Genomic DNA, 15,350 nt, shown 5'->3' with positions numbered 1-15,350 from the left:
CAGGGAATGAAAATGTTTCATTTAAAAGAGGGAAGGCTGATGAAATCTGCCTCACATGATTTACTAGAATCTTGGGGGAATTGCATTTTGTACCCTATCTGCATAAATAATCTTGAGAGACTACAGTGCCTTTTTAATAAATTGACTCCTAAATTACTTTCCACTGTACCAAACACATCATTTTAAACTCACTAAGTTTTCTTTCGGTTACCATGCCCCAGTCTAGACACATTCTCATTAAGGCTATAACTTTCTTTCAATTACGAGAGCACTGTGGAGACTATTTAATAAGCGCAGGCCCAAAGATGAAAGTCTTTGCAGAGATTACCTGACTCATTTCTGAAGAAAGCAAGTGCCTGACCTTCATAAAAAATACTGTATCTAAGGCAGTGGGATGTACTATTTGCTTGATACACACTAAAAAAATCTAGTTCTTTGTCCCTGTCTCCTGCTGGAGGACTGTGATTCATGGAAAATGAGGTCAGTGAACTAGAGAGTAAAATCTGGCTGGGGGAAAACATGTAAATAGATGGTACACAGTTGTGTGGGATTGCCTGTCATCCACTTAGCTCAAGCTGTTTTCTAGAAAGCCTTCCTTGACATGCCCAAATTGAGTGGTTCTCTTCTAGCACCTTTTATTTATCACCTTGTTTTGTCATTATCTGTTTATGTGTTTGTCCCCACTATATTTAAAGCAAAAGCCATGTTTTACTCATCCATGGAACAGACACAATATCTTTGCTAATGTTTAAATTTTTGATCAGGAGTAATCAAAATAATACATTTATATTAGCAACTGTTAAGTAATAAAGAAATCTTTCCTTTGCAACACATTATGTCATGCAATTGTAGGAATCCCCAACATATTTAATTCAAATTTTAAAAACGTCTGTCAATGAAGATGTTGATACTTTGGTCTTTGTAAGTGATTCATTTTGACCCTCTATATCCTGCAGGAAACTATTTAGTTAAGATTCACAACCAGAATGAAAAGAACTCCTGTGTCTATAACCATATAATTATGCTTGGATAGATGGTGAATTGGAACACAAGCTCCTGTGCAGTGAAATCTCCATCATCCAGGATATTTGGATTCATTACTTGTGGAAACAAGGTCAAGTTACCAATCTCCTTAGCTTAACCTTTACTAAATTCTTGAGTCTGTAAAACAGTTCCTAAGAATTACTGACAAGTTCAGTAGTGAAAGCAAATGACTTCTTAGGGCCTCACCTGTATTGAACTAAAATTAACACTGAAGTAGGAGTTTGGAATCAATGCCACTTGCCCAGTGGTTTCCTTGAAGTGAGGATAAATAAGCAACTGTCAGTTTCAGTGTTTTGTTGCCTCTTCATCAAAAAACATTATTCCCTCTACAACCTACCCTCCACTAAGCCTCCTTAGCTCTCTAAGTTTCCCACATTGGAAGATTTGTTAGAATACAAGCTATAATGTATTATAAAAACAACAATATATATAAAGTGCAGGAAGTCTCTGGTTAATGCATATAAACCAAATTGATGATTATTTACATAATGGATGATGAAACTCATTCCTCCCTTTGCTCTTTATAGAAATGTATCTTCCTAATGAGGTTGACATCACTTGAATGAGACTTAAAGCTGAGGAGTTCAGATTCTGAATGAACAGTATTTTAGGAAGTAAAGGAAGTTGAAAACTCTCAATTCAAATTGCAAGAAATTATGGGGCATTTCTGACACTCTGAATAGGGCCTCAAACATTTTCCTATTACCATAGGAATACTTCTATGTGGTGGTTAGGTCCTAGATCAGCATTAGTACACAATGTAACTCTCCCAGTCTACTAGAAATTAAACGGCTATTATAGGTTACACCAAGACCTAATTGCTACATTAATGTTATTTCTAGTGGAAAATATGTCTTGCGTTAAAAAATAAACATTTTGAAATAAATTTTGAAAATCTGTGTATAGCATGAAGACTGCATGATTATTAATCAGCTAGAAAGAAGGGCTCCTTATAAAGACACCAATCAATTACCTTTGATTTTGATGAGCTAGGAACAGTTGAGATAATTGCCAAATGCTCATGATATATGTCGATGTGGACTTGAATTATTTTCCTTTTTCACTTTATACAAAACTTTTAGAATGGATTAGAAAATCATTCCCCATCAGGACAGAAGGAAAATGATAATGATTTATGTTGAACAACTTTGGGCATTTAGATGGCTAGATATTTCTATATTTATATACATATATATATTTATTTGTAATGAATAATTTATTGCTTTAACAAATGTTTATTTAATACCTGTATTTTGAGGCAATGATAAGTCTAGATGGTAGCAATGCAGTATTGGATTAAATAAGCATAGTTCCTGTATTTATAGACTTTATAGTTTATTTTTTTATTTTTTTAGACTTTATAGTTTAAAATGACAAGACATACTAGTAAACAATATAGTGCTATAAGTGATAAAATAACCATGTGTGATCTAATATGATTAAATGTCCTAAATCATGAATACCAAAAGGATCAGAATGCTGAATTAGAATTGACTATACAACTTAAAAGAAGCAAATCATTATTACTATTCCCTTCTATTTTAAACCTTATTACTTTTGAGATTGATAGGAAGGTAAGAAATGAATATGGTGAACTAGTGTATTTGATATGATGTATTATGACAGACTGGAACTATAATAAATCTTAGGTGTGTCATTAATATGGAATTATCACTTGAATTATGCTTCTTCAAAAAGTCTTGAAATTTTGCATGTCTTTTCTCACAATAGTAACACTGCTACAGATTTTCTGAAGGAATTATTGTGAAAATGTTGCGAAGATATAGCAAAAGCATGTTCTCTAGGACCTTTGTGATTAGTTATACATATACTATAATATAGTATAACAAAGAATATTTCATTTTCTTTGATAATCTATAGAAAATATTTAATCGACATGAGAAATGCCCGTGTAAGTAGGCTAAAAAGCAATATAATATTATATTTTGTAAAATTTTGTATTATAGGATTTCCACCTTTTGAATATTTTGAATAAAGCTGCTTTGAACGTGGGTGTGCAAATGTATCAGTTCATTGAGGTAAATATCCTGACATGCAATTGCCAGATCCTGTGGTAATTCTTTTCTTTTTTTTTTAATCATATTTATATTTTTATAAATAAATATTTTTTATAAATATAACAGTGGTTGTTTTTGAGAATGACTTTAATCAAAATTTTTTATTGTCTTCCTTTTGCTCATGTGTATTTTCTAAATTCATAACTTCCTTAAATTTATATGTCTTAATAAACCCTATTTGATATCAATAAAAACATTTGAGAATCTCTTAAAACAGACCTGAGAAGAATCACTTACCCTAGTCCCAGCAGCTGACAGACATCATTTGAAATCTGGGCGGTCCAGTTGTCAGCACAAGCTACATGCCATCTGCTCAGGATTCTGAACTGCACCAAACCATTGTTGTTCCTTGTGCCGTTGAAAAGACGTACTAAAGAGATTAAATCATACACAAGGTCATTTTGACCTAAGCTGTTAAGAGTAAATGATGGGCTCTGAGGTGCCTGGATGGCTCAATTGCTTAAGCGTCTGACTCTTGATTTCAGCTCAAGTCATGATCTCAGGGTCCTGAGATCGAACCCTGCCAGGCTTTTGCTGGGGGTGGAGCCTGCTTAAGATTCTCTCTCTCTCTCCCCCTCTCTTTGTCCCTCCTCCCCTTGCTTTCGCTCCAAAAAAAAAGGTAAACTACATGTGTAATGTTCTTAACATTTAGAGTTATGAGATTGATTGTAATTTTTCTGAAGAGTATGTTAGAAGGCCTAACTTGAAAAATACAAATTTGATAGACTTAACGTTGCTCCTTCATATAACTATAAAGATGGAAAAGGCAGAGACACAGAAGTTTATTGCATATCAATACAGCAAATAAATAGAAAATAAAGTTATTTGTGATGATCATGTCTTATAAGCTTAGTCTCTAAAAGAAGGAAAATTCAAGTTCAGAAACAACTTTAAGCATTTTTTCCCCTTACTTCTTTCTCTAGAAACTATTTTCTTTGGCCTTCTTCTTTTGCTGCTTAGTTTCCGTCTTCTTCCCCGCTACCTTACAAGCATTTTGGATACAGTATAAAGGCTATGACTGGCTGAGTAGAGACTGGACCCAGTGAAGCTAGTTTATCAAACAGGTGAAACATCAGCAATGGTAGTTTTACCACAAACACTATACTGTAATTCTGTAGGTTAATGTTCTTGTTCACGTTTAAAATCAGGCAGACTCAAGTTGAAATACAGCTCTAGCATTCACTAGGTGTGTGATCTTTGGCAGCCACTTAACTTCTCCAAGCCTCAGGTTTATCATGGCCAAAAAGAACTAATTTTTATTATGTTAAGAGTGTTTTACAAGCGCTCAGCTACAGTGCATGGCATAATAAGTAGCATTAAGTATTTGCTTAGAAATAAAAGCAAGACATAGTAAAAGTAGTCATTGCTCATCATTTTATAGAGATCTGGAAGTGGGCTAGACTGAGGACTCAACAAAGCAGGAGTAGTAGGTACTGAAGAACCAGAAATGCAAAGGAGCAAGTCTAACATAGTCAGTTCTAAGTAAATATGAGGATGTATCCATATGCAGGCAATGGGCAAACTATCCTAGCTAATAGGGTGGTGCTAGAGGGCCTGGTGCAGGCCATTTTCTCTCTGTCTATGGTATTTTATGCTTTTTATGTGAATATGAGTTGTCCTACACTTAAAGTTACTAAATGCAATCAAGCTTAAATAGACAAACAAACAAAAAACAGGGATCTGCTGGTCAACTTTTCTCCTAACCAGAATAACATTAGTAAGTGCTGAAATCACTGGGGGGATGATCATACCCCAAAGCACCAAGACATATATTGATAACCACATTCTGAATCTTTTACATTTGTAGAAGCCAAATGTAGAGGCTAACGTGATTAAAGTGTTTTCCTAAAAAATGGAACATACCACAATGTGCTTCATCTGAGCCATCCTTACAGTGCGGAAGGCCATCGCAGAGATTCACCAATGGAACACACTCTCCATTCTTACACTGGAAATCGTCTTCCTTGCAGGGCTCTTTTGAGAGAGAATATTTAATTATGGAGTGAAGAGGTGACAAATACATGATCCCATAGTATCCATCACATTCCTGCCTCTTTACACATTGACCTTTTACCACAGTGAGTGATTGAGGTAGATTTAATATGAAGTAAGATTACATACACTTTGTTCTCAGAATACCTCCACAATAATAGGGTCAAAGCCAGAGATATGACTTGAGAAAAGTGTGCACAAAACCTTAGGCATCTTTTCAGAGAGCACAGAGCAGTTCCAAGAGATGGTCAAGAGGTTTAGGATACCCTCCTTCCTATCTCTGTTCGTCTCTTCAATAGACATCTCTACCCCAAATTAACATACAAGCAACAACCATTGGAATGTTACACAAGCATAGGAGGATCTATTGATTTTACCACACGATACATCCAAACCTATATCATATGGAAATGTGGAAGTGGCCTTTTGATGAGACCAAAGTTGGGCCAGGCTAGAAGCAGTGAGCTTGGTTATAGCCTGGGTCAGGTGGGGGAAAAGTAGTCACAAATAGATGGAAACTCTGCAATAGCAGTAATTTGTAAAGAATTTGAAGATGGAGCTCTAAACAAGTAAATCAGGTTGGAGTCAAGAGAATGTGACTGGCATATGAAAAAATAGAAGGAAAATGAAAAGGCTGGACAAAGAAGGAACTGAGTGAATCTGGAGGCAGTTGGTGGTTTCCAGAATTTGAGTCATGCAAAAATAGGCTTATTGGAAGTATTCATTGTTTGAAGAAAGTGGCTGCTACTGTTTTCTGGAACTGTTTGATCTTACAGGGTTTTGCACAGGTAGAGAGGGTTTGCTCCCTCAACATGGTTTTTAACTGTGGTTTGAGAGGGATAGCTACATGGCGGTATTAGGATCTCTATTGAGGGCCACATGGGATTTGGCCTCCCTGAAAAGAGAGATGGTATGGAGGGTATGGAGATTGGTATGGAGGGCTTAATATTTCTTTCCCCACATCGTGCACAGATGATCATAATGGGGAAGCAAAAGTACTTGATAAAAATAAAGAAGAGGGAAATTTGTATTTTGAAAGGTATTATGAATATTAATTATAAACTATTATACTGTTTTCAAGGAGATGCAATTCATGTTAAAGTGGTTTCAAAACTGAACTGTACTAATCTCCATATAGATTTTCTCAATTTATGATGACCAAATGTAATGGCACTTGAAAAGAATCATTCCTGTCATTTTAAATCTAGGTCATAGCCCCAAATCTGAGAGTATTGATAAATACTGTTATACTCTTAAAAAGAGGTACTAAATGTAGCCATACTACACTTACTAAAAAAATCGCAAAATTGGTCTAGCAACTATCAAGACCCTTCACCTGTTTCTAGGTATGTGTGTATATATAAGGATTAGAATATAGATCTTTCCTAAAAAAGACTGCATAATATATCCTCAAGGAACTGTTTTCAAGTGGGAGAAGGGAAAATGGTGCCATCCAGCACACCAAGGGAGGGAAGCTCCAAGACAATTCATACTGAGTTACCTTAAAGGAGGAAGGCCATCATATCACTACCCACCTGAAGGTTTTTTTACACTAAAGAATCACAAGACCTATTGCTTCTGTGGGATTCATGCAGGAGCTTTCAGATTTTTTTTTTTTTAACTGATGTGTGCATGTGTGTGTGTGTGTGTGTGTAACTAAATTAAACACCTTTATTCTGTTATTCTATTCTAAATTTTATTCTATTCTATTTTATTCCGTTCTATAATATGAAATGCTGACCAAAACCAAATAAATTGATTTCATGATCAGATTTTTGAAAAATATCAGACTGAACTAAAGTATAATGAATAACTTCACAAGAAATAGTAACTCTAGGTTCTTAAAGTTTGTGGCCAGGTAGCTGTACAAATGAAGATTTATGTTCACTTCCTATGTAATGAATTCAAAGTCAGAAGTTAGGCTGGAGCTTCCCTTGAGGGTAGCTAGGGACTGGAGAGAGAGTGGCAGTGGAAACAGCCCGCATTTTCTCCATATGGGAAAAGTGAATGAGTTTCCTTTTGGCCAATGGGCACTGGGGAATATAATTGAGTGACAGCTGCCTGACAGGATGAGCATGCTCCAACACAAAGTGGACACCTGCAGAGGGAGAAGCAGAACCTGGTGGGCAGGGAGGGAATTGGGAACTGAGTAGGGCTACAGGAGATTGCTTAGGAAGAGTACTACTCTTGCCTACAGTGCAGTAGTCATGGGGAAGGAGAGCGGGAGAGGAATGCCCCAAAGAACCCACAGTTCTGTTCTACAAAAGAGCTAGTCTTTGGCCAGGAGCCACCGTTAGCCAAAAGAACAAGTTTGCCTCTCCTTGAACACTGCAGGTATAGGAAGATGGAAGGGAAAGAATGTGGAACGTGAGTCAAAGGCAATATTTCTAGGGTCCTCTACCTTAAGTTGTTAGGCTAAGATTTGTACCAGAACTGGGAGATAAAAGAAAATTTGAACCAGATGATATTAAAATTTTGATGCTCAATTTGACAGTACATCTTAGTATCTAAAAGTGAAACTTAATTACCCAGTTAAGAACATTTAGACCTAAAATAACTGGAAGAGTGAGGTGGTCCACTTGAAATATCCAGGGGCCAAAAGGGAGATTTGAAATAAAGTAGGTGGAGAAAAAGAAAGCTTTTTCTGTTTGCACTTTTATCGAGTCCATTCTTTAAATTGAAAATACACTTTAATAATTGAAATATCCATAGACCTTGTTTCTTCATCTTTACTTGCCTGCCTAAAGTGGGAAATCAGTAGTAACTGTTAAACATTAAGTGGATTAATTTATGTTAAATGATTAATAGGCCTCAAAGATCAGTACGAACCCTAGTAACAGAGCTGACACAATATAAAGTGATCTTCAAAAGTATGATTTCAAAGAAATATATTTTTTAAATTGTGCAATTTATTGGCTAATGGAAACTCTATTGATTTGTAAACAGAAATTGATTCTATGAATTATAAAGATAAAATATGCTTATTTGTATTTGAATGTTGGCTAAAACATAAGCTCTGGAATCTTATGGCCTTGGTTTGGTCTGCAATTTAGTCATTTTCTTTCTTTCTTTATTTATTGATTTATTTATGTTTATTTTCAAACTTGAGCAAAGAAGTTACCCTCTCTGAGACTTAGTTTTTTTTTTAAATTTTATATGTATTCATGATACACAGAGAGAGAGAGACATAGACAGAGGTAGAGACACAGGCAGAGGGAAAAGCAGGCTCCACGCAGGGAGCCTGACATCCCAGGTCTCCAGAATCAGGCCCTGGGCTGAAGGCGGCACTAAACCACCTGGGCTGCCCAGAGCTTTAGTTTCTTTACTGTCTCATAGGAGTAAATACTATGTCTTAGGTGAATTCAGAGAGTCAGCTGAAAAAAAGAAATGTATTTGGTAAACCAGTATGAGTATATTGAATGCTCAACAAATAATATTCTTAAGAGTAAAAAGAATAACACTTAGAAAGCACCTCTTTAGCTGATACTTAAGTTAACATTCTTATTTCCAAGTGCCCCTTGTGCTACTTTCCCTTCCAGATTGCCAACAAGAAATCATACTTAATCTTTTCCTTTGTGTATCTGAAAACAATAATTGGAGCTGTTTGTACTTTATCTTAAACTTTGAAAAAGTTTGCATTTTGTAACCCAAATCTAACTTACATTAATAAAAAAATATTTTAAAGAAGACATGGCTGGTCCAGTTGTTTCTATAAATCTTTACCCCAATGAGAGAAGTAGGTTACATATATCAACTATAATACTATTAGGGATGTTCTTGTAAATGTAATTATCAATTTGTTTCACAAACACATAGGTTTTAACCAGATTAGTGAGATGATAAATGAGTGAAGATAATTTCATATTCTACAGGCAAACATTAATATTTTAACTGACTTTATATTTTATTTATCCACTATTAATTTTCCTTTAAGAAGAAAGAAGGCTTAAAAGTAGGGATACATGTGTTTGTATTTGTATATTCTATTTTAAATCTAAATTTTGATATACATTATATTTATTTAAAAAGCTGACAGCATAATTATATATCCATGATTAAATATCTTAATAGAGAATGTTAGTCACCATGAGTTATTTTGAAATTATCTCATTATTTTGTTTTCATAGCTTGTTAAAATCATTATGTAAAGATGAGTTCTCAGTGCCAATAATTTAATCATAAATAAGCATATTGATAAATTTACTCTTACTAGTGTCATCAGGCTATATTTATTTGTAAAAGCATATATTTGCTGAATGGAAATTTAAATTTCTAAATGAAAATATGAATACATGTATAAAGATCTGAAAATTGTAATTTATTTTTGTGCTCTATCCTGAAGATGTTGAAGTTATTATACCTTATGAATCTAGAAAAAAAGATTTAAAAAAATTTATTCATGATAGAGAGAGAGAGAGAGAGGCAGAGACACAGGAGGAGGGAGAAGCAGGCTCTCTGCCGGGAGCCCAACGTGGGACTCGATCCTGAGACTCCAGGATCGCGTCCTGGGCCAAAGGCAGGCGCCAAGCTGCTGAACCACCCAGGGATCCTCTGAATCTAGAAAAAAAATAATTTGCTTTTGTAAAATGGATGCATCAATGAAAAAACACTGAATGGGGCAAAATGGTCTATTGTTGCTGAACTGAGTAGAGATTATAAATTCTGAGGAAAGGTATGAATAAACTCTTTCAAAATTTTCCTTACACGCATGGACTGGATTCCAATTCTTTGCAACATATAGCAGTTCAGCTTCATTAAGAAGTCTTTAATCCAAAAGTCTAACTCTCTGTGGCCTCTGAAATCTTACTTCTGATCATTTTATGCCCATAGTGAAAGAGGGAAAAAGAAATATTGCCAAGAATTGAATTTTCCCATCTTCTTTTTATGAAGTCTCCAGTAGCCCTGCCTCATTTAATCAACATATGCTTGGCTTTAAATGGAACTGAATTGATCTCTAAGGCACATGCCACACAATCTGGGGAGGGCTCTAAACCCCTAAATGTAATCAGCTGCCATTTCCACAGTTGCCTGATAAGCACTATTGAATTCCAAATTAAGACCCTGAGTATCAGAAAAGAGCAATGAGGGGACATTTATAGGAGACAGATCTTAATAAATCTATATTTCATATGTTCTAGTTTAATTTACAAGGAAATGCTAAAAATAGGATAAGGAAAGGAGATACAAAAATATGTTATACAATTGTTTTATATTTCAGTTGAATGCATTGGAAGATGCCCTTGAAATACCTCAGAAGATAAATGAAGTACATAAATGCTGAAAATTTTTGATATCCCTTTTATACTTCTTTCTAAAATGATCCTCAAAGCAGGGCACCATATAAACAGATAAGTGTGCTCAATCTCTCTTTCCATTACCAGCTTGATTATCTTCCACTGCCGATTCCCTGTTTCTATAATTGCTTTTCAGTCTTTTGGTGTAAAAATCCCGCTGGGAGAAGATTGTGCTGATGATGACTCATTCACTCCATTTTCTACACCCAGCAGCATCTGTCCCATGTCCATGAAAGGTGGGAAACCACATTCCCAGAATATTCACCACACAGTGATGGTCATGGAAGTGTCCACTCTAGCTTCAGTCAGGAATTCTTTCTAAATGACTTATTTCTTGAATAACATAATCATAATTATTACAATCTAGCAAATGGATAAACAAACATGAACAATTCCTACACCAAAAACTTGGTATCAGTGGATAGAAGCATTAGAAGTCATAGGTTGTGCTTTTTAGGCTTTTATCTTGAATAGAATTGTTGTGATATTTTTCAAAATCCTTGGCGTTCTATTTATCTAATAAAAATCTAATAAAAACCAGTAACTGTAATATTTTTGTGGAAGAGATTTGTTGCTGTATTCCTTTTTGTGATCTTTTCTTTCCACCTCTTTCCATTGTTCTCATTTAAGATTTAAGCTTTTTTTTTAAAAAGACCAGCACTTCTCTAAAATTTTGTATCAAAATTTTGTATGGTTTCTTTTTTTGCAGATGGTGGAATGCTCAATAATTATTTCAATTGTTTAAATCTATGAAAAAAATCCATTTCTCTATTGGTTAGAGTTAAGATTTTATCTCATTAGTTCAGTTGGTTTTATAATTCATCTTCATTTCTTTAAAAATACACTTTTTTTCTTATTTACTTATTTATTTGTTTTCTTTCCATTTCTAAGAGTTTGGCTTTTTTAGATTCCACCTACATGATGTAATGTAGTATTTGTCTTCCTCCGATTTATTTCACTTAGCATAATGTCCTCAAGTTTTATCCATGTTGTCACAAATGACAAGATTTCCTTCTTTCTCATGGATGAATAGTATTGCACTGAATATAATATATCACATGACCTTTATCCATTTATCTGTAGATTGACACTGAGGTTGTTTCTTTATCTTGGCTATTGTAAATACACTGCAATGAACATAGAAGTACAGATATCTCTTTGAGATTCCGATTTCAGTTTTTTTGTGGATTTATACCCACAGGTGGGATTGCTGGATTATGTAAATAGTTCTAATTTTAATTTTTGTGGAATCTTCATAATGTTTTCCACAGTGGCTGTACCAGTTTGCATTCTCACAAATAGTCTACACGGGTTCCTTTTACCCCACATTCTCACCAACACTTGTTATTTATTACTTGTCTTTTCAAGAATAACCATTTTAACAGGTGTAAGTTGATATCTGATTGTGCCTTGGATTTGCATTGCCCCAATGATGGGTGATGTTGAACATCTTTTCACGTAGTTATTGGCCATTTCTATATAGTTTTTGGAAAAACATTATTCAGTTCTTCTCTTTTTTCTTAATTCAGGTTTTTAAACTAAGTTTTTAATTTTAATTCCTGTAGTTAACATAGATTGTTGTTTCAGTTTCAGTTATACAATATAATGATTCAAAAAAAGTTCTTTCCATGACATCATTCTTGGAAAAAATTTGGGAGACCCAGAGTAGGTATTAGATATTTTCTTGGACTACTTTAAGATACTCTGAAGAATTATTCTTTTGCATTCAAATAATAGGTGACAGATGCCAAATAGGTGATATTGATGCCCATACATTCAATTCTGGAAAAAATGTTCAAAATACCACTATACTGTCTTTAAGTATTCATCATGAAATGAGTAATATGTAAAGCTGATTTGACTTTTTAAAGATTTATTTATTTGAGAGAGATCAAAAGAGAGAGAGAGAAGGGAGGAGCAGGGGGAGAGGGAGAGAGCAAATCTTCAGCAGACTCCCTGCTGAGCGTGGTGCCCAACACAGAGCTGGATCCCATGACCCTGAGATCAAAACCTGGTTAGGGGCACCTGGGTATCTCAGTCATTAAGCATCTGCCTTTGTTTCAGGCCATGATCCCAGGGTCCTGGGATTGAGCCCTGCATCAAGCCCCACACTGGGTTCCCTGCTCAGTGGGGAGCCTGCTTCTTTCTCTCCCTATCCTTTGTAAGCTCTCTCTCGCTCTCTCAAATTAAAAAAAAAAATCTGGTCAGAAATCAAGAGTCAGATGCTTAACTGACTGAGCCACCCTGGAACCCCAAAGCTGATTTGATTTTTAACACATTTGAAAAATGATTATATTTATTCTGTTTAGGAATTTGTCAAAATATATCCCTCTTGAAATTTAAAAGTTTAAATAGTAAATTTTATAATACTGATTACTGCTTATTAAATTTTTACAGACAACAGTAAGACTGTGATTTTTTGGTCAAAATACGTAATTTTCTCCCTTTATATCTGTCACTGTTAGTTTTGACTGGTTCTTTTCATTTGGGAATGTTTATTATTTTCAAATTTCAAATTGTGGCTTGGTGTTTTTTTTTCCTGCAGGCCCATTGCAGGTGTTTTTTCCTGTATGCACACTTTCCCATCTCTTTATCTATTGTTTTTGCATTCTTGATCATACTTTTGTGCAGTAATTTTTGTGGAAATGTGGATATTTTGGTGCCAGAGTGTTGAATAGGTATTCAATCAACCAAAAAACTTTGTTGTTTATGGCATGAACAAAGACCTCTAATCAAATCAGAAAAAATAATTTGGCTGTGGTAGAGTTTCAACAGGAAAGTCCTCTGCTCATAAAGGGCCATGGTTTTCCAAATATCTTAAGGGCAACTGATTTGTAATATCATTTTTAGGGGGCAGGTGTTTAGCAAAATACTAGAGGCTAAAATTAAATATTAAGTTTTTCTAAAAAACTAGAAGTCATAATTTTAGTTAAAAAATAATGCTGAAACCATTTTGCATTTTCTACTATTAACTAAAATTCTTTAGTATGTCATTTACTTTCTATGTGACAATTACTTTCTATGTAACAATAAGAACCAATTAGGTTTTACCAACTATATACATCCAAAGTCTTTTTTATCTTAGAAGAACTAAATCCTATACATAATTTTTTTCTCATCTATGTTTGTTACTCATCTACCTTTTAAAAATATCATCAGAAGGTATGCCTGGGTGGCTCAGCGATTAAGCGTCTGCCTTTAGCTCAGGGAGTGATCCTGGGATTGAGTCCCACATCTGGCTCCCTGAGAGGAGCCTGCTTCTCCCTCTGCCTATGTCTCTGCCTCTCTCTCTCTTTGTGTCTCTCATGAATAATTAAATAAATATTTAAAAAAATAAAAATATCATCAGAAAATCAAATGATTAACGAGTTAAATCAAATGTTGAATTAAATTAAAATTAAAATAAAAACTGGACTAAAATATTGGCAGGCACGGGAGTAAAAAAAAAGAAAAAAATATTGGCAGGCAAAAATGGTTATCATAGTAAAATCAGTAGCAACAAAATTATCATGGAACAGAACCAGTAACTTGATCCAAAATGGTAATCTCTTTCCATAATTTGGCTATTGTTGATAATGCAACTATAAACAGGCACAAATGTCCATTGGCTGATGAATGGATAAAGATGTTGTGATATATATATATATATATATATATATATATATATATATATATATCTCAATGGAATATTAGTCAGCCATAAAAAATGAAATCTTGCCATTTGCAATGATGTCGATTGAGCTGGAGAATAATTATGTTAAGTGAGATAAGTTGGTCAAAGACAAATACCATATGATTTCACTCATCTGTGGAATTTAAGACACAAAACAGATGAATATGGGAGGGGGATAAAAGGGAGAGAGAGAAGCAAACCACATGAGAGTCTTAAGGATAGAGAACAAACTAAGGGGTGATGGAGGGAGGTGGGTGGGTGATGGGCTAGATGGGTGATGGGAATTAAGGAGGGTATTGGGTGATCAGCATTGGGTGTTATATATAAGTGATAAATCAATGAATTATAAACCTGAAACTAATATGACATTCTATGTTAACCGGAATTTAGTCATTATACATACATATATAAACATACATAAATATATAACATCTATTCCTACTTTCATGTCACTGTATTTTCTTTTTTACTTCTTTGAAAATAATTTTGAATATGATTTTAAAATATTTTAGTTTGTAAAGTAGAATAATTTTAAATCATATCATTTTCTATATTTTCTTCTTTTTTATGGACTGTATTTTAAGGTAAAATCTAATTTTCAGTAGGTCTCGAAGTCTGTATTTCTTTCTTATTATACTATATATTTATCATAGTTTTAAATGTTTTGTTTGCTTATTTCATTAATTGAATATTTTGATTGACACATATCACTTGTTGCTTATAAACAAGTAGCTGTTTCTAAAACCAACCATGAAATCCAGAAGGACAGGTTAGTTGATTGGGCTATCACTCACTCCTACCTAAGTAAGTTGGATAATAATTGATGTGGCTTATTTTCATGTCCAGAGGGTAGACAAGATACAGATTAGCTTTGCAGTAAGCTAAAAGCATACAACTTTCAGAGATGGAGTCAAAAGTCTAGGCTTGTTGTGAGTGAAAGAACAGAGATTAGATAACAGGCCAGATGAAGATCCCTGCTTTGACCCTACAACTTTTCTAGACATTCTAGTTGAAGACAAACTGACCATGATCTCCTATGAAAAAGAAAGATAGATAAAGGAAGTGACATGCATTCCATCTTCCTGACATATTTGCACAAGGAGAGAACCACAGTTGAGGAGCAATAATATAAGAAAAATCATAGTCCAAGAGGAGCAGCAAGTGATCACAAATTCTCTGTAGGTTGTCAAATGCAATGAGTTACATCACACCCCCACCAACATGTATAAAGATACCGATATATCCATGATGAGCAGGCAGGCAAGTTTG

At 34.5% G+C, this 15,350-nt stretch overlaps 1 protein-coding gene across 1 annotated transcript in view; it reads right to left on the bottom strand.

Annotated features, from left to right (window-relative positions):
* Positions 1–15,350, bottom strand: part of TMPRSS15 (transmembrane serine protease 15) — a 119,475-nt gene that overhangs the window by 37,479 nt on the left and 66,646 nt on the right. Inside the window, exons 18-19 of the mRNA XM_041734712.1 lie at positions 4,986–5,096; positions 3,360–3,492 (exon numbers count right to left, since the gene is read on the bottom strand). Coding sequence (XP_041590646.1) covers positions 3,360–3,492; positions 4,986–5,096 — 244 coding nt within the window. The remainder of the gene's footprint in view (positions 1–3,359; positions 3,493–4,985; positions 5,097–15,350) is intronic.

This window comes from Vulpes lagopus, chromosome 20 (assembly GCF_018345385.1).
Source record: "Vulpes lagopus strain Blue_001 chromosome 20, ASM1834538v1, whole genome shotgun sequence".
In the NCBI taxonomy this organism is placed as follows: domain Eukaryota; kingdom Metazoa; phylum Chordata; class Mammalia; order Carnivora; family Canidae; genus Vulpes; species Vulpes lagopus.
This window is presented reverse-complemented; position numbering and strand designations above follow the sequence as displayed.